The following is a 21,332-nucleotide window of genomic DNA, read 5'->3' as shown; positions in this document are numbered from 1 at the left end:
TTCTGAACCACTACATAGCTCCACTATCTTATGGAACAACTGTTGTATTTGTAGTTTGTAGTTGACTGAAGCTTCATTATGTGATATATGACTGTATATGATATATATGGTAACATATATCATATATAACATATGTATTTTTATTGGTGGTGGTTTTAGTAATGACGGTATACTTCCATGCTTCCTTGAGTTATTACAGTATATCCTCAAGTAACCTCTGAAGAAACGGTTGAATAGGAAGTAAGTTTTTGAATTCTTCCATGTCTGAAAAAGTCTTTATTCTATTCTCATTCTTGTTTGACAATTTGGCTATGTATAAAATTTCATGCTGCAATTTTATTATATTTTTAATCTCTGCAAGTTTTTAGTACCTTATCCTAGGTGTTCTGAACTTTCATACAAACTTACATGAGCTTAGGTCAATTTTCATTCAATGTGCTACACACTTAAGCCATTTCACTCTGAACTCAGTGTTTTTCTTTAGCTTTGAAGTTATTTTTATAATATATCTTTAATGACTTACTCCCCTCCATTTTCTTATGCATTTCTATGACTTAGTAACATGTTGGTCTTCCTAACTGACTCTCACATTTTGTTTGCTATTTCCTAGATTTTTAAAAACTATTTCCTTGAGGCATAACTTCTATACATTAAAGTATACAAATATTTAGGTGTAGAGCTTATATTTTTTCCTACTTACTCATTTGTGTAAGCAGTAATCAGATAAAATATTAGAACATATCCAGCACACACAGGACTTCTTCATACCCCACTACTTCCCCAAAGGTTACCACTATTCTGACCTTATCAGCATAGACAAATTTTGCTATTGTAGAACTTCATATAAATCCAGTTACACATTGCATACAATTCATTATGTCTGGCTTCTTTCAATCAACATTATATTTTTGGAATTCAACTCTATCGTTGCATGTATCAGTAGTTTGCTATTTTTTATTGCCGCATCATATTCCCATTCTGTGATTCTATGACAATTTTTCTATACTAACTATTGAATACTGTTGACAGATGTTTGGAGATTTTGGTTGCTCCCAGTTTGGAGCTATTACAAATAATGCTATTATGAATATTATTATACATGCATTTTGGTGACCATAAGTATTCCTGTCTGTTGGGTACATGCTTTGGAATAGTTATTGGTTCATAGAGTATGCCTAGATTCTCCAAACTGTATGTGACCCCACGGGTCAGGGACTGTCCCACTGCCTCTCCTGCTGGAGGCTGCCCGCCATGTGGGATGAGCGGTCCTGAAAGAAGAGGTGTCCTTGCATCCAGCACTCTGCCCAATGAAAAGTGCTCCTTGTCTCTGTAACTCACTTGGTCACCTCTCGGCCATAGGCCTGGGTCCGGGACTCATGCAGGAGAAGCCCCGGGGCAGCTGACCAGCTGCAGGAAGACATGAGCCTTGTTCCTCCTACCCAACTCAGGAGGCAGTTGAGCCTCCTCTGGCCTGTTTCTGAGGTCCATGGTCCCCTGGCCCCACCTTCCTCTCCGTCTTCAGGGCACAGCTGCAGTTGTCTGTGTCCCTTTAAGCAGGGCCCAGGTCGAGTGGTCCCTCTCCGCAGGGCCCAGGTCGAGTGGCCTGACCTGAGAGCTGTACTTAGTTCTAGTCTTGTCATCTCAGCACTGCAAGGCCACAGGAAGAAGCCGCACCACAGGGATGGTGCAGACACAGGCAGGCGGCTCTGGTTAGGTGTGGGGGCTGCTCACAGAACGTGGCACAGCAGACTTGCAACCCTGGGAGTTTCTGCGAACTTCTGGCGCCCCCCACACTGCATGCATGTCACCAGTGTTTGTATCGACTTTAATTGGGGGCAAGGAGACACTCATGTCCCGTCATTCCCGGGCTCTTTTCTCTGCATGTTCCTTACTGTCTTCAGTTGCTGAGTAAATAAGCCAGGTCCCGTGCTCCTGCTCCAGGTCCTCCACAGCTGGCGGGCGGGTGGACAGGCATCCAACATCACGCTGCAGCCCAGCCGATGCGCAGTCCAGCTGGCGTGATTACTGCTTCAGTGGGTGCGGAGTGGGGACAGAGCACTTGATGCCATATCCACGGTTACGGGGCTCTAATGAGAGGAATAATGGGCCCCGTGCAGAAGACGCATTCAGCCGACTCTTGAGTGTCTGCATGCCCATCGTGGCCACTTAGGAAAGGACAGAAAGTACATGAAGAATCAGGACAAAGGATTCTCCCAAGGCTTTACCCTGAGGAAAAAAAGTTCAGCATTCGGGATATTCTCCCAGGTTTTTTTTCCTCTGTGTTTTTTATTTTTTTTTCGGTTGAGTTCATGCTGTGTTATGATTTGTTTTGTATTTTTCATTTAATGTTAAATGTTATCCCACTTTCTAAGAGAATTCTTAGAAGACATCTCACTGCACTCGGCACCTTGTTCTGGAGCATATTGGATGCGTGGCTCTCCCTGTGCAGACAACCGACCTCCTTTGGCCTGGCCCAGTATACCTTGGACCCAGTGACATTCTCCGCGCAGAAACTCCAGCACAGCCCTATCCTCCAGAAGCAGACGCAGAGACAGCTTATTGAGCCTCCCACCTCAGTGTCAAGTTGGACACTGCGTCCTGCAGCCTCGAACTCCCTGGTTATCCCCTTTCCCAGTGTTCAGTCACCCGGTACATGGGTGGTGGTCCCTCTGAGAAGGGCTGGGGGACCATCCCAGTGTCTTTCTGCCATGTTACTGCAGCATCCTTTCCCTGGGAGACCCGGCCACCTCCCTAGTCCATGGTTCCAGGTTGGAAAGCTCGCGCAGCGGCAGAACCTGGGCAGGACATCGTGACGTTTTTTGTCGGGTGGCTGACCTCGGGCTCCTACTGCCTGTTCTTGCTCTTCTGAGTATTCACTTCAGGCTGTATCTCAGTCAGTCACTCATCCATGTGTCCTCAGGGCAGCCATGTGGTACTGAGCATGGCCACAACTGTGGGTGAGGCCTCCTTGTCGATGGTGTCTGTCATCATGAGCCTCTGGCCCTTTAGTGCTGACCTGGGCCTCTGCTGCAGTTCCTGGGGTGGGGGGAGGTGTAGTCCCTTTCCTCCCGTTCCAGGCCTGGCAGGCTGTGCCCATGCGTTGTGGTGACTCACTCTGGAAGGGGGCTTGGCAGTAGGCTGCCACTTCTTTCTGCTTTTCCTGAGACTCTCTCTGTTGCAGCACGTCCAGTCCCACAGCAAGTCGGGGTGGTTGGTCCCCCTCCCTTCAGGGATGGAGGGCACCTGTGGGGAAGACCAGTGTAATGGGAAGCCTATTTTGTCATGCGCTCAGCCACACACGTTAGCTTTTAGTGAACGTAGGCTACTCCCTTAAAACCTGCTCAATAAGCTGAAGCTACTGTGTGAATGCGGCTGATGTGTGGGAAGGCGTTTCACCTTCTGGTCGGATGGGATGTTTAAGTACATTAAAAATATATCAGCTTTGAAATTTCAATAGTGGGATTCATTCCAGTCAAGGGTGTTTATCCCAATGTGGGCTGCTTTGTGTTCCTTAAATTGGATTACGTACAGCAAAAAGTCATTCCTCAGTTTTGACTTTCACTTCTCCTGTATCATCTGCCTCTACTTCTGCATTTCACCTCTTAAGCCCCTCTGGTTGACCTGCAAGTTCAAGCCCAGCTGTGTCTGTGGCTTCTTGGGCTTCGTTGGAAACGTGAAGACATCCCCTTTCCATTCGTCTTTCCTTCCTTATGGCCGTATTTCTCTGCATGATTGTGTAGCCACCACATAACCTGGCAGAGCTAGTTGATCAGCCGTAATGGCTGTAGTTTCTGTGGGACGATTCCAACGTGCTCTCACGGACCCTTTTATGGCATCAATGCTTTCATAAGCATAGGAAGCCACTTTCATATCGAATTGATTTTTGTTAGAATCGCCCGTGGAAGGATCTAGCCTCAGGGTCAATTGTATTCACGTTATGACTAACGATACGTTCCTTTTCTATCACTGCATAACAAATTGCCATGCCTTTAGAAGCTTAGAACAATATACATTTATCAGTTCACAATTTTGTGGGTCAGGAGGCCAGGCACAGCTCAGCTGGGTCCTCCACTCAGGGTCTCAGGAGGCTGCAGTTGAATTGTGGGCTCGGCTGCATCCCCTTCCCGAGTTCAGAGTCCTCTGTCAGCCAGCAAAATGGACTCATCGCTCCATGATAATGCAGTGACAGGTGTGACAATCTGTGCCACCTTCACCATATTCTATGGGTTAGAAGCACAGCTTCCACTTACCTCCAAAGAGAAGGGATCATGCAAGAGCATGACTCATTGTGGGTGACACACCACCGGGTGTGTCTGCCATAGCTGTCAATGGATACTAGCTGTTCACCTTTATTCAAATCAAAAGTGTGTCAGAAACAGACAGATGAGATTGCATGTGTGGTCTCCTTTCTGTCACTGGAGGCCTGCCTGGTGTGCAGAACTGACTCTCCAGCCGCTCCTTCTTGGTGGCCTTCAACAGCTCAGCAACATGTCAGAGGTGTTCGAATCACTGTTGGGTTGGTTGTGTTGTTCTTCACGCCCATGCCTTCTACTGGGGAAACTCTTCTTTTTGACAACTCATCAGTCCATCTTTGTGGCTGCGATTGTGTTGTGTTGCTGCCCCTCAACCCGGAGTGCACAATCTATGAGGAGGAGGGCCAGCAAGGACCAGTCTGCCTCCTTATTCCTCATGAGTTACCCCGCCCCTGCCCCTGGGTCTGGACTGGATGGTAGTGCACAGAAATAAGGACTTTTAGAGGCTCAAATTGTGTATGACTTTTGCCTTAGTCTCCTCTTTGGTGAACCCTGGAGTAGGCTGAATAATTTTTTCTTAGTGGCTTTTTGATAAGGACAAGTATGAAATTAGGTCCTGAGTTCACAATCTCATAGGAGGCTCCTATCACTATGAGAAGATATTACTGATGCCAATGAAAGGAAAGAAGTGTAAGGACACTTTTCTGAACATCCACTGGAGCCATTGACCTTGGGCTCAGACTTTTGTGAAACGATAAGGCCATATTTCGTGAGGGAAAGGGCAAGATCAGAGCAGCCACCCATACTGAAGTGTCAGGATGAGGAGGGACAGCGGAGGGGCCACTTGACAGCTTGGGCTCTTGTCTGGTGCTGGCTGACTCCGCGGGGCTCAGTCTGTTCTAGTCTGGGGAGAGAAAGCAGAGGCCATCCCTTCCCAGGGGTCTGCCATCCAGGCAGCAGTGTGAGGGGTTGCCGGTGCCGGGTCTCCAGGAAACAGCCAAGCAGGCGCAGCAGCAGTGGCAGCAGGCTGCAGGCCTTGACCATGCTCTGGCTACCGCTTGAGAGGCACACTTCTCATGGAGAGACACCTTGGCCTCTGCTTCCTGGCCGTGTGTGTTTGCTCAAGTGAGTCAGCCTCTCCGAGTTTTGATTTCTGGAGTTAGAAAATGGGAATGATAGTAGCATCTAGCTCAGAGAGTTGCCATGAAGAGAAAACTAGCATGTTGCCTGGGCATAGGAAGCCCCCAATAACAATACTAATATTAACCTACAAAGGATCTCCAATCTGCCTGGCAGTGTGTTAGGATATTTCTCTGGGGAGTAGGTGGGAGCCAGAGTGTGGACAGGGATGGTGGTGTCCTTCCCAACCTTCGACCCCAGGCCGACTGTGAATGATGCTTGCCATGGCCTTATGACCTTCCCTCCTCGCATCTGCTGCTCCGAGCCAGACACACCAGGCCTATGTAGTCCGGTAACAGCATGGAGCTTGCTCCTCACAAAGGCTCCTCCCTCTGTCTGGAGCACTCTTCTTGTGGAGGTGGTCGTGGCTGGGTGCCACACTCCCAAGGTTTTGTTCTAATGTCACTTTAGTAGCCACCTCCATAGAAATAGCAAGCGACTCCAGACCTTGCATCCCAGCACCAGCCTTTGATTGACTGGCTATTTATCATCCGGAAGCTCCAGAAGGGCAGGAACTTAGAACTCTCCATCTGCCATCGGTCCTCGGTGTCCATAGCTGTGGAATTACCGAGTGTTTCTTGAACAAATGCCTGGGACTGAAGTTCCTTTTAGATGGAGGATGGAGGGTTCTCAAGGGGCTTCCGTGAAGGAGAATGGCATTTGGGCTCCTGTGCGAGGGGAAGTGACTTTCATAGATAGAGAGGGGAGAAAAGTAAAGGGCTTCCAGGTGAAAAGCAAAGCAGGTTCAAGGGCCAAGAGGCAGGAACCCGCTGGTTAAAGACAGCGGCTGCATCACGAATCCTTGGGGAACACCTGAAAGACTGCGGCGGCTCTCCAATCAGACCCGTGAGCAAGGCGTTCGCTCAGCACCGGCCCGGCGGGCAGGAGGCGGGGCGGGGTGACGAGGCGCGCAGGCGCACTCGTGACCCGTGAGTCGGCGGCACCGGGGACTCGGGTCCTGGCGGCGGAATCGCGCAGTCCGCGTAGGCGTAGGCGGCGGTGGCGGTGGCGGCGGCGGTGGCGGCGGCGGTGGCGGCAGCCCGGCACTGGCGCCTGGGCTCGTCACCGTCGCCAAGGGGCTGCCGCACGGAGGCGGAAATGCCGCCGCCGGGCTGGGGGCTGCTCTGGCTCGGCCTGGTCCTGGGCTCCGCCTGTGTCTCGCTGGGGTCCTGCAATCTGGCCAGCAACTCCACAGGTGAATTCCGCGTCTTCTCTCAGATGACAGGGAATCCTCCCTCCCAGCTCCCCTCCGTGCTTCCCTCCCCGCATCCACCCTTTCCTTCCTTCCCTCTCTCCCTCCCTCCCTCTTCCCTGCTACCCACCTATGGTCCTGTTTCCCCCCTATTCATTCTTCTCTTCCTACATCTTTTCTTTCCTCCCATGCTCTCTCCCTCATACTATTTTTCCTGCCTGGGTGGCTAGCTGTGCCGTGAAGGTTCAAGGGCCAGCCTTGGGTCTCGCACACTAGCATGTAGCATGGGTGGGGGTTTAGTGTCATGTAGGTGATCTCAGTGAAGCCCCTCCCTCCAGTGCAGATGCTCTGAATGTCCGGCTAATCATCATGGATGACCTGCGCCCCTCCTTGGGCTATTATGGGGACAAGCTCATAAGGCCCCCAAACGTAGACCAACTGGTATCCCACAGTCTCCTTTTCTGGAATGCCTTTGCCCAGGTATGTCTGAGGCCCTCTAGGTGCAGGTGGGTGCATTCTGCACTGAGTGTTGGGGGTCCCCTCAGCTGTTGCTAGATGAGACTGGTGGTGCCAGGCATCTGCTTGTTAGAGGGAAGCATCATCTGGAAAATGGCGATTGCGACAACCCAGTTGTCCACTGACAAGGAAGCTTGTGCCTCAAGGATGCCCCTCCTCCTTGGGTGCAGGGTGCGCCGTGGACCTGACGTGCTCAGGATGGTCCTGACTAGCTTCCTTCACCAAAGATGAGCTTGCCTGGTGCTGAGAAACAAGGGGTGCTGCAGAATGCCACCCTCAGATCTGCCTGTTGAACTTGGGCAAGGGCCAGCCAGCTTGTCATGGCGACACTCCTTCCTGAAGCTCCTCACAGGGCCACCCCCAGGAGCCTCGCCTGCTCTGTGCACCTGTGAGACTCCATTGTGTAGAAGGAGGGCACGATCATCTGCTGGGATGAGGGGCTGAGTCCTCCTCTCCCTCTCTCCCGGGGACTTAGTTCTGGCGACTGGGGGAGGGACAAATCCCACAGGTTGGCTTTGAGACGTGATGACTCAGCTGCCAAGCTGTTTGCTGAGGACTCAGAGGTTGCCTGGTTATGTTTGAGCTGCTGGCTGTTTTCCTCTGAGGCCATTTTCCTCTTCTGCTCCCTAACAGCAAGCAGTGTGCGCCCCAAGCCGTGTGTCCTTCCTCACCGGGAGGAGACCGGACACCACCTGCCTGTATGACTTCGACTCCTACTGGAGGGTACATGCCGGAAACTTCTCCACCATCCCCCAGTACTTCAAGGAGAATGGCTACGTGACCATGTCGGTTGGAAAAGTCTTTCACCCTGGTAATGCTTGCTGTCCAAAGTCTGGGTTCTTTACTGTTTTTTCACCTGAGTATGGGGGTGGGGGTCCCCTCCTGGGGTTAGAGCTGTCTTTGCAGAGGCCTCTAGGGCCGGGTGGACACCTCCTTACTCACCGCTGTCTTTTACATAATATCGCTTCCCATCCTGGCCTTCTGTTCTGCCCCACAGTGAAAAATGCAGAAGGAGTTTTCCTTCCTCTCAGAGCCATGTCGTGGTACTGTTCGGCTCCTGGGGTGGAAGGCAGTGCAGTGGATGGGGAAGTGGCAGCGTCAGGTAAAGTTAGGGATATAGGGAGAGAACATCTGAGGACGCCCCACGTGGCCTGCAGTGCTGTCGCTGTCTCTTTGCCCCGTGAAGGGCCCGCTGCCCTCGGCCTGTGAACTAGGCCAGCAAAGGAGTGAAAACTGGCAGGAGGGCCCGTGGGGTTCCAGGGCCTGCCAGTCCATGCTGCAGCACTGCCTGCTAAACTGGTTCTCTAACGCCGAAGTCAGAGTGCTGAGGTGCAGGCGAACTTGAAGACTTTCAATGTGCGGAGAAATCAAGAAATCGCGTGGTGAGACTAAAGTTTGGCAGGAAAGGGGCTTATAATGTAAATAGAAATCAGCTGTATTCCTACCATCCTGAGAGCTACATTGGGATGCCTCCGCACCCCATTCTGGGTCTGTGACTTTCCTGATCTGAGACGATTGAGTACGTATAATTTTCTGTTGTGAATTGTTAAACATAGCATCCCCATGTTATGAGGAAGTACTTTTGAGTGGCAGCACAGTAGTCTGTCATCCAGATGTACTGTATTTCCTCTAAGTAGTCTCAGGTCGTTTCTGTCACGCGTACAGCTGGGACGACTGCCTCTGGTGGCAGAGTGGTGGGCAGTGGTACCGCGTATCTGGGCCCCTGGGCTCCAGTTCCACCAGTGGCACTTCTTAGCTGTGCAGTTGACCTTGAGCCAATTATTCACCCTGTCTGAGCCTCAGACTTCTGCTCCGGGAAGCTGGCATCATAGCCTCCTTGATTCTCTCACAGGGGAGTGTCCCAGTGCATGTCATTCAGCAGTGTGACAGTGCGTTGAAAAGCCAAGCTCTGTATGGACCGCAGTGCTTTTCCTTAGGGGCTGTGACTTGACCGTTTTCAGTAGTGTTCCCCTTGCTCACCCTTTCGAGTTCCTTCCTAGGAGCCTAGTGTGAATCGCCAGGGCTTAGGGGACTGGGATGTCAGATACTCAGTACTCAGTGAGAAACCTAGAGCGTTGGGTTAGGAGATTTGTCCTCTGGCCCATGCCCCTGGCTTTTAAAAAGGAGCCGAGGCTCAGAGAGAGGAGATGTTTCACCAATTGTTGACAAAGTTTTAACTTAGGGTGGGGCGGGCACTGGAGGATGCTTCATATTTTACTTAAAGCCTTTCTTTTTTCCTCCCTCAAGGAATATCTTCTCATCATAGTGATGATTCTCCATACAGCTAGTCCATTCCTCCTTATCATCCGTCCTCTGAAATGTACGAAAATACCAAGGTAAGGGTGTGAAAGGGATACTGTACTGAAGAGCAGCTGCTCTTTCGCTGTCTGGTAGTTTAAGGTTCCCGGTTGAGAGACTAGATGTGGGATCCTTAGCATCAGGTCCATTGGGGGAGGTGGCTTTGTTACAGAAGCAGGAGGATATGCCTTGTCCTGGAACCTTATGCTGTAGTGTGTGAGATTCATTTAGGGGCCGCTTGGGGCTCATTGTTGGTAAGGCTCTGTGCTCAGTGTTGTAGGAGATGCGGAGACCCAGGAGGGAGAAGAGTGATCTGTGCTCCAGGAGCCTCCGCCTGGATTGGGAGAAAGGCATACCAGTTGTCTGTCAGTCCGTCTGAGGCCTGGTGGATATGTTCAGGTGCTGAGACCTTTCACAGGGGTTTTACAATTGTAGAGCCCTGTGCTAAAGCAGGAATGTACAACGCAACTTGGTCTTGGTTCAGAGGACTCCCCATATGTAAATGAAGCTAAAACTCTCCTTTCAGAAATTCAGAAAACCAGCTGCAGGACTGAGAAATGGCATGCTCCTGGGAGGTTTGTAGCAGATCCTGTGGAGAAGGGTATCAGTTTGGAAAGTTAGTGGGGTGGAGAGGAGTAGTCAAAATAATTGAGAGCTTTGCCTTTCCGAATGCAGTGAAAGCCGAGGGCTCTGGCCTTTGGCTTGTGGCTTGAGTCTTAACAGAATGAGAGTGGAGGCCCCATCTGAATCCCTCCGTTGCCTCAAGCCATCGTGGTACTTTTTACTGGCTCACTCACGAATGCCAGGCCCATGTCTCCCACTCCCCACATGTGCTCTCAGAGCAGTGGGTCTGACAGAACCGGATCCTCATGACAGCTGCAGATTGCGTGAGCGTGGAGGGGAGTTTTCTGGGAGGCTGGTGCTGGGCCGTCCTGGCCCTGGGCCAGGTGGACAAGGCAGCTTGTGGGAGGAAGGTCCTCTCAGATGGACCAGCAGCCGCCAAAGCCCCTGGGTCTTTGTGAGGTAGAAATCATATGGTCACCCTGACTTAGCCTGTGGCCAGCGTGGCCATTTTAGAAAATGTAGTGTTTGATCTGTGCACGGTGTGGTTGAGCTTCCAGAAATTCCATGGCCTGTCACCTCATCCAGTTGACCGGGCCCCTGTCCCTTGCACCCCTTAGTCTGTCTTTGAATTCATAGACAGATTGTTTTCTTTTGTTAAGAAAAATTTATGGCACAATTCTTATACCATAAAAATCACCCTTTAAAAGTGTACAATTCACTGATTTTTATACTTCACAGCATTGTGCAACCATCAGCAAAAGGGATTTAAGACCCTTTCATTACCTCAAACCTTAGCCTTATACCCATTATCATCCAGTCCCCATTGCTTCTCAACCCCAGCCCGTGGCAGCAACCGATCTTTCTTTCTCTTTGGATTTGCCTATTTTGGACATTGTGTATCGGTGGAATCGTACAGTATTTGACCTTTGGTGTCTGGCTTCTTTCACTTAGCATAATGTTTTTGAGGTTGATCTGTGTTGTAGCATGGATCAGGACTGTATTACTTTTTTTAGAGAAATAAAAATGAGCAAACTTCTTGAGTAGACTTTCCTCCGCAGAAGAAATAGTAGTTGCCATAAGGACACAGAGAGATGCTTAACACCTGCTCGAACACATTTTTTTTCATCTATTTTTCGGTGGGTGGATGTTTGGGTTGTATTCACTTTTTAACGCTTATGAATGAAGCTGCTATAAACATTCCTGCACAGGTTTTTGTGTGAACGTAAGTTTTCAGGTATCTTAGTTAGAGTTGCTAGGTCTAGTGTTTGTGTGGACTTAGAATGTTATTTTATTTATTTATTGTTGTGATGTTTACGCAGGAGTGGAATTGCTAGGTCAGATAGTGATTCTATGTTTAATAGTTTGAGGAACTGCCAGATTGTTCTGCACCATTTTACAGTCCCATCAGCAGTTTGTGGGGATTCCAGTTTTTCCACATTTGTTAACACTTGTTATTTTCTATTTTTAAAAATTATAGCCATCCTAGGCAGTGTGAGTGGGTATCTCATTGTGGTTTGATTTGCATTTCGATGATGACTTAAGATAGTCAGCATCTTTATGTGTGCTTATTCGCCATTGGTGTATCTGGTCTGGATAAATGTCTATTCAAGTCCTTTGCCCATTTTTTAATTGGCTTTTTTGTTGTTGTTGATTTGGAGTCAGATTTTTCTGATCATTAGTTGACTTGGACTTCCTTTTATTGTTTACCAGAGACAGAGGGTTAACAGCAGGGAAGTAAGTGCTGGCGGATTTCTGGCCCTTCCCTTGAAGAGCAGAAACGCTTCTCTGTTTTAGTTTTACTTCCTGTGTGCCTGTCCTGAATGACTAATACACAATGGGCTGCTGATAGAAAGGTGAAATCTGTTGTGGGTGTAAACTTCGTGACTTCTGCTTCTTGGGTTTCAAAAGCTGATTCCCTATGTTTTGTTCTGAAAGACATGTAGGGGGCCAGACGGAGAACTCCATGCCAACCTGCTTTGCCCTGCGGATGTGGCAGATGTACCCGAGGGCACCTTGCCTGACAAACAGAGCACCGAGCAAGCCATCCGATTGTTGGAAAAGATGACATCGTCTGCCAGTCCTTTCTTCCTGGCCGTTGGGTATCACAAGCCGCACATCCCCTTCAGATACCCCAAGGTGAAGAGCCGGCTGAGGCCCGGGCCACCATCACTAACTCATGGGGGATGCTGATCCCACATGGCTGGGACAGCTGTTCCATTTGTTAAAAGAGGGATTCTAGTAACGAAGGTGGCCACGTGCCACCATCCCCGGTCACCAGGGGTGCCTGACAGCCCAAGTGTACTCAGGGGTGTGAAGATGAGATGCAGAGATCACAGCTAAGGGTTTGACTTAGGACAAAGAAGAACTTGTTGGAAACCCTTGGCCTTCTACTCCCCTGCACTGGAGGTTTTCATTTCTTTCCGTTGAACTCAGTGTGCAAATTTTGGGGTGATTGGTGAGAGCATCATAGAGGAGTGAGTCAGAGCTTGCTGCCAAAGCCTGCAGTGAGGGATGGTCTTTGAGACTCAATTCCAGGGAACGTTTTCAGTGATCACCTGTCCCCTGAGGGCTGACCAGTCACACCCGTGACACACAGGGCCCTGTGCTGCTTGTTGGAACCTCAAATCCTGTGTTTGCATGTATATTCTGTAGAGCATGGAATCGCTTCCTTTTTACAACATCTTTTTCAGTTTTTCCCTATCAGGTTTTCCCGGGCCCGAGCAGCCCCTTCTTTTGACTTCACGGAGCATGGGCCTTGCTTGCAGTGAGAGTAGAGAGCAGAAGACATGGTGTGGCATCTTACTTTGATTGTCCCAGGGGACCTCGGCTTCCTAGCGGGAGCCGTCAGCCCCCTGGATGCAGTGAGACTCACTTCTCCTGCTTCTCATTCAGAAAAGAGTTAACGTAGCAGGCCTGACTGTCATCCTTTGAAAGTCCTGCTTATGAGCTTGGTCCTTGACTGGTGGTCCTGGAACTCGGGAGTGTCCCCACCATTCCCAGAACCGATGAGCGGCTCTTATGCCTAAAGCGTCCATGCAGAGCCCTGCCCTGCTGCTCGGAGTCTGGGATTTGCGTATGTCGAAGCAGTGAGTGTCCAGGTGACTGCCCTGGGAACAGCCCTGAGTGCTGAGGCTTAATGAGCTGCCCTGGTGGCAGCATTTCACACATGTTGTCATACAACTCATTGCTGAGGGCATTAAGAACATCATGTGTTATTTCACAGTGAGAGTTGCTACAAACTCCTCAGCTGTCAGGCCTGAGTCCTCAGGGACCTGGGTAGAGTCCACATGACCCTGAGTGGGGAATACTCACACACCTATACACCAGTCCCAGCAGTCCGGGTGGTGCAGGCTGTCTGCCCAGTCTATCAGCGAATGACTGCATTTCCTGTTTCACTTATGGGGGTTGGAAGACAGTCTGAGGTTGGGGTTGCATAAATTCTACACAGGTACCTATCCTGGCAGTGCTCCATACAAACTGGGTGTAGGAAAGCTAATCAACCTTTCTGAGTTTTAGGGTTTTTGTAAGATGGCTATGGCAATGGAACACATGGCACCCAACAGGTATGTTTTTAACAGTGTTATAAATAATCTCCCTCACCAGTATACATGTATGTGACTCAGCACTTCCACTCGTAGTTGCTCTCCCACAGAACTGAATACAGGTATTTAAAGAAAAACTTGTACACAAAGTTCAATTTATTATTCACAGTTACCAAAAGATAGAAACAACCTAACTGTTCATGAACAGATGACTGGTGAACAAAATGTGGTAGCGATACAGCAGATTATTATTCAGCCTTTAACGGGAAGGACAGCCTGACCCATGCCGCAACATGCGTGAACCTTAAAGACGTTATGCAGAGCAAATGAGCCACTAACAAAAAGACCAATGGTGTATCATTCACACATCTAGAATAGGCAAATTCATAGAGACAGAAGGTAGAATGGCTGTTGCCAGGGGCTGGGAGGAGGAGGAAGTAGGGAGCCATTGTTTAGTGGGCACAGGGTTTCAGTATGCAGGATGAGAGGGAGCTGGGGAAGGGTGTTGGCGACGGCTGCACAATGTGAATGTGATCGATGCCCCTGAACTGGATGGACACTTGAAACTGGAGAGGGCGGCAAAGATTCCGTTGTTTGTATCTCACCACAATGAAAGGAGAGAGATGAAATGCAGACACCTGGAGAGGAGCGATCTGCAGGGTGGTCCTCTGAGACACGGGATGTCCTGTCCGCAAGAGACCTTTACCCAGTGGCTTGGGCCTCCACTGTCGGTCCTCGCTCGGTTAATGACACACCGATGGACCAAAATGCAGTAGTCTTTAAAAGTGCCGAGAGGCTGAGGGCACCTCAGTTTGCATCCTGTCCTTGTGTGAGGGGCCGAGATGGCTTTGTTCCTAAGATTCTTATGCTGAAAGTACACGTTGTAAAAGAAATCGCAAGACAGCCCGTGGAGCCCAGACGGGCTTCTTTACGGAGCCATGCGGGATGCGGTCTGCTTCTGCGCTGTAACGGTCGCTGGGTCTCTTCCTCCTCCAGGCCAGCGAGCCGAGGACCTCGTGGAACTTGTGTCTCTCTTCCCCACGCTCGCGGGACTGGCGGGACTGCGCGTGCCGCCTCGCTGTCCGGTTCCCTCGTTTCACGTGGAGCTGTGCCGAGAAGGCCAGAGCCTTGGGAAGCATTTCCGACCCCATGACTTGGAAGAGGATCCGGCCTTCCACGGGGATCCCCGTGAGTCCATTGCCTATAGCCAGTACCCCCGGCCCGCAGACTCTCCTCAGTGGAATTCTGACAAGCCGAGTTTAAAAGATATCAAGGTCATGGGCTACTCCATACGCACCATAGACTACAGGTTCACTGTGTGGGTGGGCTTCAGTCCCCACGAATTTCTGGCCAACTTTTCTGACGTCCATGCAGGGGAACTGTATTTTGTAGACTCGGACCCTTTGCAGGATCACAACATGTATAATGACAGCCAAGGTGGAGACCTACCCCGATTACTGGCACCTTGAGTTGTGCCGACCACAGAGGGCATGTATATAATGTGCTCCCTTCCCGCTGGAGAGTGAAGGACTTAGAGCTGGTTACATTCTGACTACCCACAACACCGGAAGCAGGCGAGGGCCGGGCGGTCACAACATGTAGCGGCAGTTGAGCCTAGCTGTCTGTAACAGCCGAAACTTTGGATTGGGTCTTTATTGATTTCTATTTAGTAATTGAACTGGGGCTAGACTGAACCTGTTCTTTCTTTTTTTCCCCCCAAAAGCTCATTCATTGAATGAATGAATGAGTACAGAGTGAGCTAACTAAAATTGTCATACCTTTAGACCTCAAGACCGTAATAGCCAAACATACCACTATACTCAAGAAACACCTTAATTATTTGTGGAGCTTAGTGCATTTCAAAAAGTAAGCATACATCAAATCAGATTTGACACTACGTCCCTGGTTCTTTTGTTTATGACTTAATAATATTCATATGTATCCCAGTATATTAAGGATATTACTTCAACCTGTAGTCCAGGTATCTTTATAAATTGTAAAGTGAAATGCTAATGCTGGACACCATGGCCTTAAAGTCTTGATCCTTAACTTTTCTTTCTAAAATTGTAAACTCTCAAAAACTAAACTTAAAATATACAAGAAGTGATTAAGGTGGAATTTCTGCATCAAATAATAAATCGTGCTCGGTAAACCAGAGGCATGAGATGTATGGGGAATTCAGTAAAAAATTCTAGAGATTTTCTGGCCCAAATAATAAGATATTAGCAAATGATGTAACCCTTGAACCCAAAGGCCGTCTGTTAAGAGGCAGTGTGAGTTACAATGGGGAACATTTAAAGGCGTGACTGTATCCACGAATTGAGTCACTCAGACCCTGTTAGCATTCTCCTTCCTTGGGGATGGTTGGCTGCAGACATCCATTATCCAGGCTGCAAATATTCTGCTCTTAATTGCTGCTTAAAGGCAACATTAATTTTATTAAATTCTACGCTATTTGGAGAGTTTTGGAGGCTTTTCATTAGCATACTATTAGGTCATCTCCGATCTCCCAGAACGTCGTTCTGTGTTCCCTCGATGCACATGAAAGTAAGCAGAAAGGCAAATGGCTGTGGTGAGCTTTGCTATGTCATCGTCAGAAGGACGGAAAGTTCACAGCATCTTCACAGTATGTCGAAGCTGATCAATTATCAGGAGTCACCAGAAGAGTCCAGGGCTTTCTGTATAAACACTGACTACAGTCCTGTTTCAAAGTGGGTAATTTTAGGAATTCTGTGTTTACAACTGCTTCAGTGTTTCAAGGTAAATATCTGTGAAGGGAGGATAATGGCAAATCAGCTTGAGTTACTGCAGGCTATTAAGTCGTGACCCAAAAAGACGAGAGGTGGTATCGCATGACTACTTCAAGTCAGTCAAAACTAAGAATTCCCTGATTAGCCTACGATAGAGGTCTACATGGGGCAACAGGACGATCTTGTAGGTAATTGACCTAGCGTCTGGCCACAAGAATTTCTGCCTGAGCAGCGAAGGCCCTGTTCACGTCTGCCGATGCTGACGATGGGCTCCCTCGCGGAAACCTTTACATGCAGACGGCTTCCCTCAGCCTCTCATTTCTCCATCTTCAACCTCTTATGGCTCTTGTCACCTCTGCTAGGATTTTGACAGTCCAGTCGGTAAATCCCTCATGAGGCACTTCCAGCGCCTTTCGCTTTATCTCCTACTCCACAGTTACAGTAAGGTTTAGCACAGGGTTTTGTTTCACGTTCGTTTGCCGCTCCTGTTGGCGGCAGTACGCACTCCTTGTCACTTTCTTTCTCGCTTTGCTTCTTGACAGTGTTAGCATCAAAAATCTCAGTTCTGCTTTTGCCGAAGTCATGAGCCGAACCACGCAGGCAGAGAGTGAAGTGACTTGCACGTAGGATGTGCAGCTGCCATTCTGGCAGTAAACCGCATCCACCCGTGTGACCAAAGCGACATCTGGCTCTGGTCTCTGTGGGGCACTTTGGCTAGAAGTGCTTCTATCTTCTCTCCCCTTCACGAGGGCGTAACCTCAGAATGCTTCAGCTCTCCTTAGCTTATAGCTTTTCTTGGCCTCTCTTTGCGAATCTATCTCTTTGGAAACCAGGAAGGGTGCATTTCACGTTCAGGGGCACGCTCCTCCAACTCCTCTCACGGGTTATGGTTGCTTTTTGCGTTTCCGACACTGGACCCAATTTAGAGCCGGATTTCGCTTCCTTTTGCGTGTCTCTGACACGCATTGGGACGAGCAGCCACTTTCTGTTTCAGATGTCAGTGCTGACCACACTCCTCATCTTGACTTGACTTAGAGAAGCCACATCTGTGCTGCTTCGCGTAACCTTTCTCCTATCCCACTGAACTGGACGTGTTTTATCAATGGCTCCCCAGTCAGTTTATTTGCAGAAAGTGTCACTTCACTGCAGCAAGAGTTGTTTTATACAGTCTGGTTGAAAGCAGCACGAGTGATCCCCGAAATTGTGAATGGCCTTAAATCAGGGGCTCACACCCGTGAGCATGGATCGGAACCACACCAAGGGCTTGGTAAATCAGTGTGTCGTGCCCTTCCCGCAGAGCTTCTGATTCAGTACGTCCGGGCTGGGGCTGGATCATTTCATTTCTTATCAATCACACTGCTTCCCTGAAGACCACAGTCTGAGAAACACTGCCTTACGTGCGTGCCGTCCAGCAGACACCAGGCACATGCGACTATTTGATTTTAGAGTAATTAGAAAGAGAAACATTTCCAAAGCATACTCCCAGTTGGACTTGCCACACTTCACGTGCTCAGTAGCCGCATACGTGTGGTTTGTGTCACCATATTGGACAGCACAGCTCTAGGAGCTTTCTGTCGTGGCAGAAAGTTGATTTCATGGAGCCACCCTGGGCAAACTCTGAGTTTGAGCTGCATCCACCAGGCTTTGTTTGGGCAAGGCCCTCCTGTAAGCTGCTTCTCGACCCTGCGTTTGCCTGCAAAGACGTGTCCAGAGGTGAGTGAAGTGTGTTCGGTCTCAGCCTAGCGTAGGAGTTCGCTCTGGCAATCAGCCTCTTCCTCTCCACGCCATGGCCATCGCCTCAGCCTATCCCGAGTAGTTTACCCACCCCTCCTCTCTCCTCCCTGGTCCCTAAAGAATCCATGTGTCTTCCTGAAGTCCCTCTTTGATCCTGCCCTTTGAGAACACCGTTAGTGCCTACTACCAGGTCTGCACAGACCTTCACTGAGAAATCGGCGTCTTCCCTGACTCCACGAAGCCCCTTTCCTCGGCCGACCAGTTTGCACACTGGTCCCACACTCTCCTGTGCCGATCCCTACCTCCCTGTCCACCCCTAGGTTGTCCCCTGCCGCCTTCCCCATCCTTCCATGACCATTCTTCACATCCTGCTCCCATGCCCCCACCTCCGAGAGGCTGAGGGTTTGTGATTCTAGCCTGTGTCATGGTATGAAGTGACGTCACTGAAGAATCTTGTGATCCCCTTATTCTAAAAGCAGCATGTGTTTCCTGATCATAATATTGGGTTAACTGTATAGAAATTGGAAAACAGAAATTTAGTAAAAGGTCAGAAAACACATCGGTACTTTACCCCAATAGTCACTTAATATCATCTTTGGGGCGTGTGTGAATATTTTACACCATTGTCATCACACTATATGCTTTACCACGCAATTTTGTATTCTTGTTTTTTCACTAGGTAGTATACGTGGTTATTACAGATTTTCGCAAAGATACATTATACCAGTGGTAATATATTTTATCGTGCAGTGTCTGTCATACTTTACTTAACCTTCTTTGGATTATCGGAAATTTATGTGATTTCCAAATTTTCAGCATTGTAAATAATGTTCTGATGAACAACTTTGTGAATAAAATGCTTTTATGTCTTTTGAATTGCTCCCGTAGGATAGTCTCTCGGTGCCAAGCAGTCAAAAGCTTCTCTATATCTCTCCTTTCTCTACTCTCCTGCTACCTTAGGGAAGTAAAACTGAAAATAAAGCAAACAAGCGCACAAATAAAAACTATAAAAAGCAATCAGCCAACAAAGCAGCATCAAGAACAACAAGAACAAATGCACCCCTAACGATAATAGATGAAAGAGGTATCCTGCTTAACCTTCTGATTCTTTGCTTCTTGGTGAGCCTGATCGTGTTCTGTCAGTATGACTGCCGGGTCTCTGTATGTCCAGTGTGCACATTCACCTTTAAATTTTGGCAGTGGGTTTCACTTTTTAAGCAAGCAAACAAATTGCTTCTTTCCTATGTCCCCCACCCCCTCCCCCGATCTTTTCCTGTTAAACGTGGAGACCCCTCCTAACCTGGAGACCGAATAAACATTCATTTTCCTTTGTTGCTTTGTGTTTTGGTTTATCTCTTCTCTCCACATCGTTATCAGAGTAACATGTGCTCATTGTGGATGATGTAGAAAATGGTGATGATGAAAAAAGCCCACCCTCCCGAGTATAGCCCCCGTTGATTGACATTTGTGCATTTCTTTCTGCTCTTTCCCCTGCCCACGTACATATGTACAGATATGGACATTTACAACGTTTGCATGCACTTTTTAAAATTGTGGTAAAATGCCCTTAGCATGAAATGTACCATCTTAAACGTTTATAAGTGTTCAGTTCAGTGGCATTGAGTACCTTCTCATTGTCACGCTACTGCCACCTCCATCTCTCCACAGAAGTATTTTCTTCTTGCAAAACTGAATCCGTTCCTGTTCAACAGAAACTCCTCATTCTTCCCCTCCTCCCAATGCTTGGTAAATGCCATCCTGTTCTGTCCCTATGCATTTGATTACCCGGGAGAACTCATATAAGTGGAATCATGCAGCATTCGTCATTTTGCGTCTGGCTTATTTCACTTAGAATAATATTCTTAAGGTGCCTCCATGTGGTGGCATATTGCAGCATTTCCTTCAGTCTAAAGTCTGAGCAGCGTTTCGTAGTGGATAGCCCCCATGTTGGCTATCCAGTCACCCTTCGATGGACACTTTGGTGGTTTCTACCTCTTGGTTATTGCAAATAAAGCTGCCATGGTTATGGTGGTGCAACCATGTTTGAGTCTCTGCTTTTCATTCTTTTGGGTATAGACCTAGCGTATGTTCACGTTTAGTCTCTTAAAAGCTTTAGGGCATGCGCTGAGAGGTGAGCGACATGACTGGAGGAGCCTCACCTCGGCTACAGTGGGCAAGATTTCTCTGGAGGATGACGAGGGGCTGGCCCTCCTCTCGGTCCTTGGCTCTTCTTTTTCCTCCTTTCCTCTGGATGGCTTTGAGCGAAGACATTGTAAATTTCCAGCTGGATCAGCACAGGCTAGAAGGATCGGGTGAAGCTGAGCAGGTGAAATGTGTGCAGTGTAATTATTGCTGGCTTTTTTATTGTGACTAGGTAATCCATGCACATTGTACAAATTTTAAAAAGTGTACACTTATATACAGTGAAGAGTCATTTTTACCTCCATCCCTTCCCCAACCAGTCTTCTTTCCTCAGACGCAAGTACAGTTACCAGTTTCTTATAAATTGGCAAAGTTTGGTATGGATAAATATAGGACTAACACGTGGGCTATAGTGCCTAGGCACTAGGGAGGGGTGATCCAAGGGTGCAGTGTCATACATACAAACATTTAGCATTGTGGTCAGCAGCTTAGTATGAAGACAATGTTTCAGGAAGAGTAAGGAATGCTGGTCACTGTTCTTCCTCCACGGTCAGCCAGCACCTAGAGAATTGTGTTTACCCATGGACCTAGAGCTTTCAAAGAAATGTGGTCAAACAGGAGACCCCGTGTGGCACATCAGGAACATCTTAAAGAGTAATGCTCAACTTGGGAGTGAAAAGATTTGGGAGTAGGTGAGGGAGCTGGTGGGGGCAGAGGATGGTGCTATCTTGAAATCTCTACAGAACCGTCATAGGTAAGAGAGATTGGACCTGCTCTTTAATGTCCCCATGGAAAAAAAACAGCACTGGACACTGCAGGAGACAGATGGCTGTTCAGTGGAAGGTTGAACTTTAACAGCAACTTATGGATGGAAGAGTGCTTCTGGTTGTGGTGAGTTATCTATAACTTGAGGTACATAAGCAAGATCTAGTCAGTGCTACTGGCATTGAGTGGGGAGAGGCCAGGGGTGATATGAAGCATGCACAGGATTAGCCCCCACAACAGAAACCATCTAGCCCCAAATGGCAATATTTCCAAGGTTGAGAAACCTGGACACAAGCAATCCTTTGTCAGAGTAGGACTAATTACTAAAAACTCCTTTTGTCTCTGAGTTTTTCATGACTTAGGGAATTCGCACTCAGTTATTTAAATAATGTGTTGA

General features: G+C 48.5%; 2 protein-coding genes across 2 annotated transcripts in view; both read left to right on the top strand.

The window, feature by feature from the left end:
- Positions 1 to 19,362, top strand: part of IDS (iduronate 2-sulfatase) — a 47,287-nt gene extending 27,925 nt beyond the window's left edge. The window contains 1 exon segment of the mRNA XM_036226514.1: positions 14,541 to 19,362. Coding sequence (XP_036082407.1) covers positions 14,541 to 15,013 — 473 coding nt within the window. The 3' untranslated portion in view covers positions 15,014 to 19,362.
- LOC107502397 (iduronate 2-sulfatase-like) lies at positions 6,381 to 13,681 on the top strand. The gene is given in 5 exon segments (XM_036226515.1): positions 6,381 to 6,627; positions 6,963 to 7,104; positions 7,774 to 7,951; positions 9,388 to 9,476; positions 11,938 to 13,681. Coding segments are annotated over 4 exon segments (633 nt in total). The 5' UTR covers positions 6,381 to 6,627; positions 6,963 to 6,993; the 3' UTR covers positions 12,193 to 13,681.
- Positions 19,363 to 21,332: the final 1,970 nt, after the last annotated feature.

The sequence above is a fragment of the Rousettus aegyptiacus genome, unplaced genomic scaffold (assembly GCF_014176215.1).
Source record: "Rousettus aegyptiacus isolate mRouAeg1 unplaced genomic scaffold, mRouAeg1.p scaffold_m13_p_9, whole genome shotgun sequence".
Classification (NCBI taxonomy): domain Eukaryota; kingdom Metazoa; phylum Chordata; class Mammalia; order Chiroptera; family Pteropodidae; genus Rousettus; species Rousettus aegyptiacus.
Note: the sequence above shows the minus strand (reverse complement) of the source record. Positions and strands in the feature narration are given on the sequence as shown.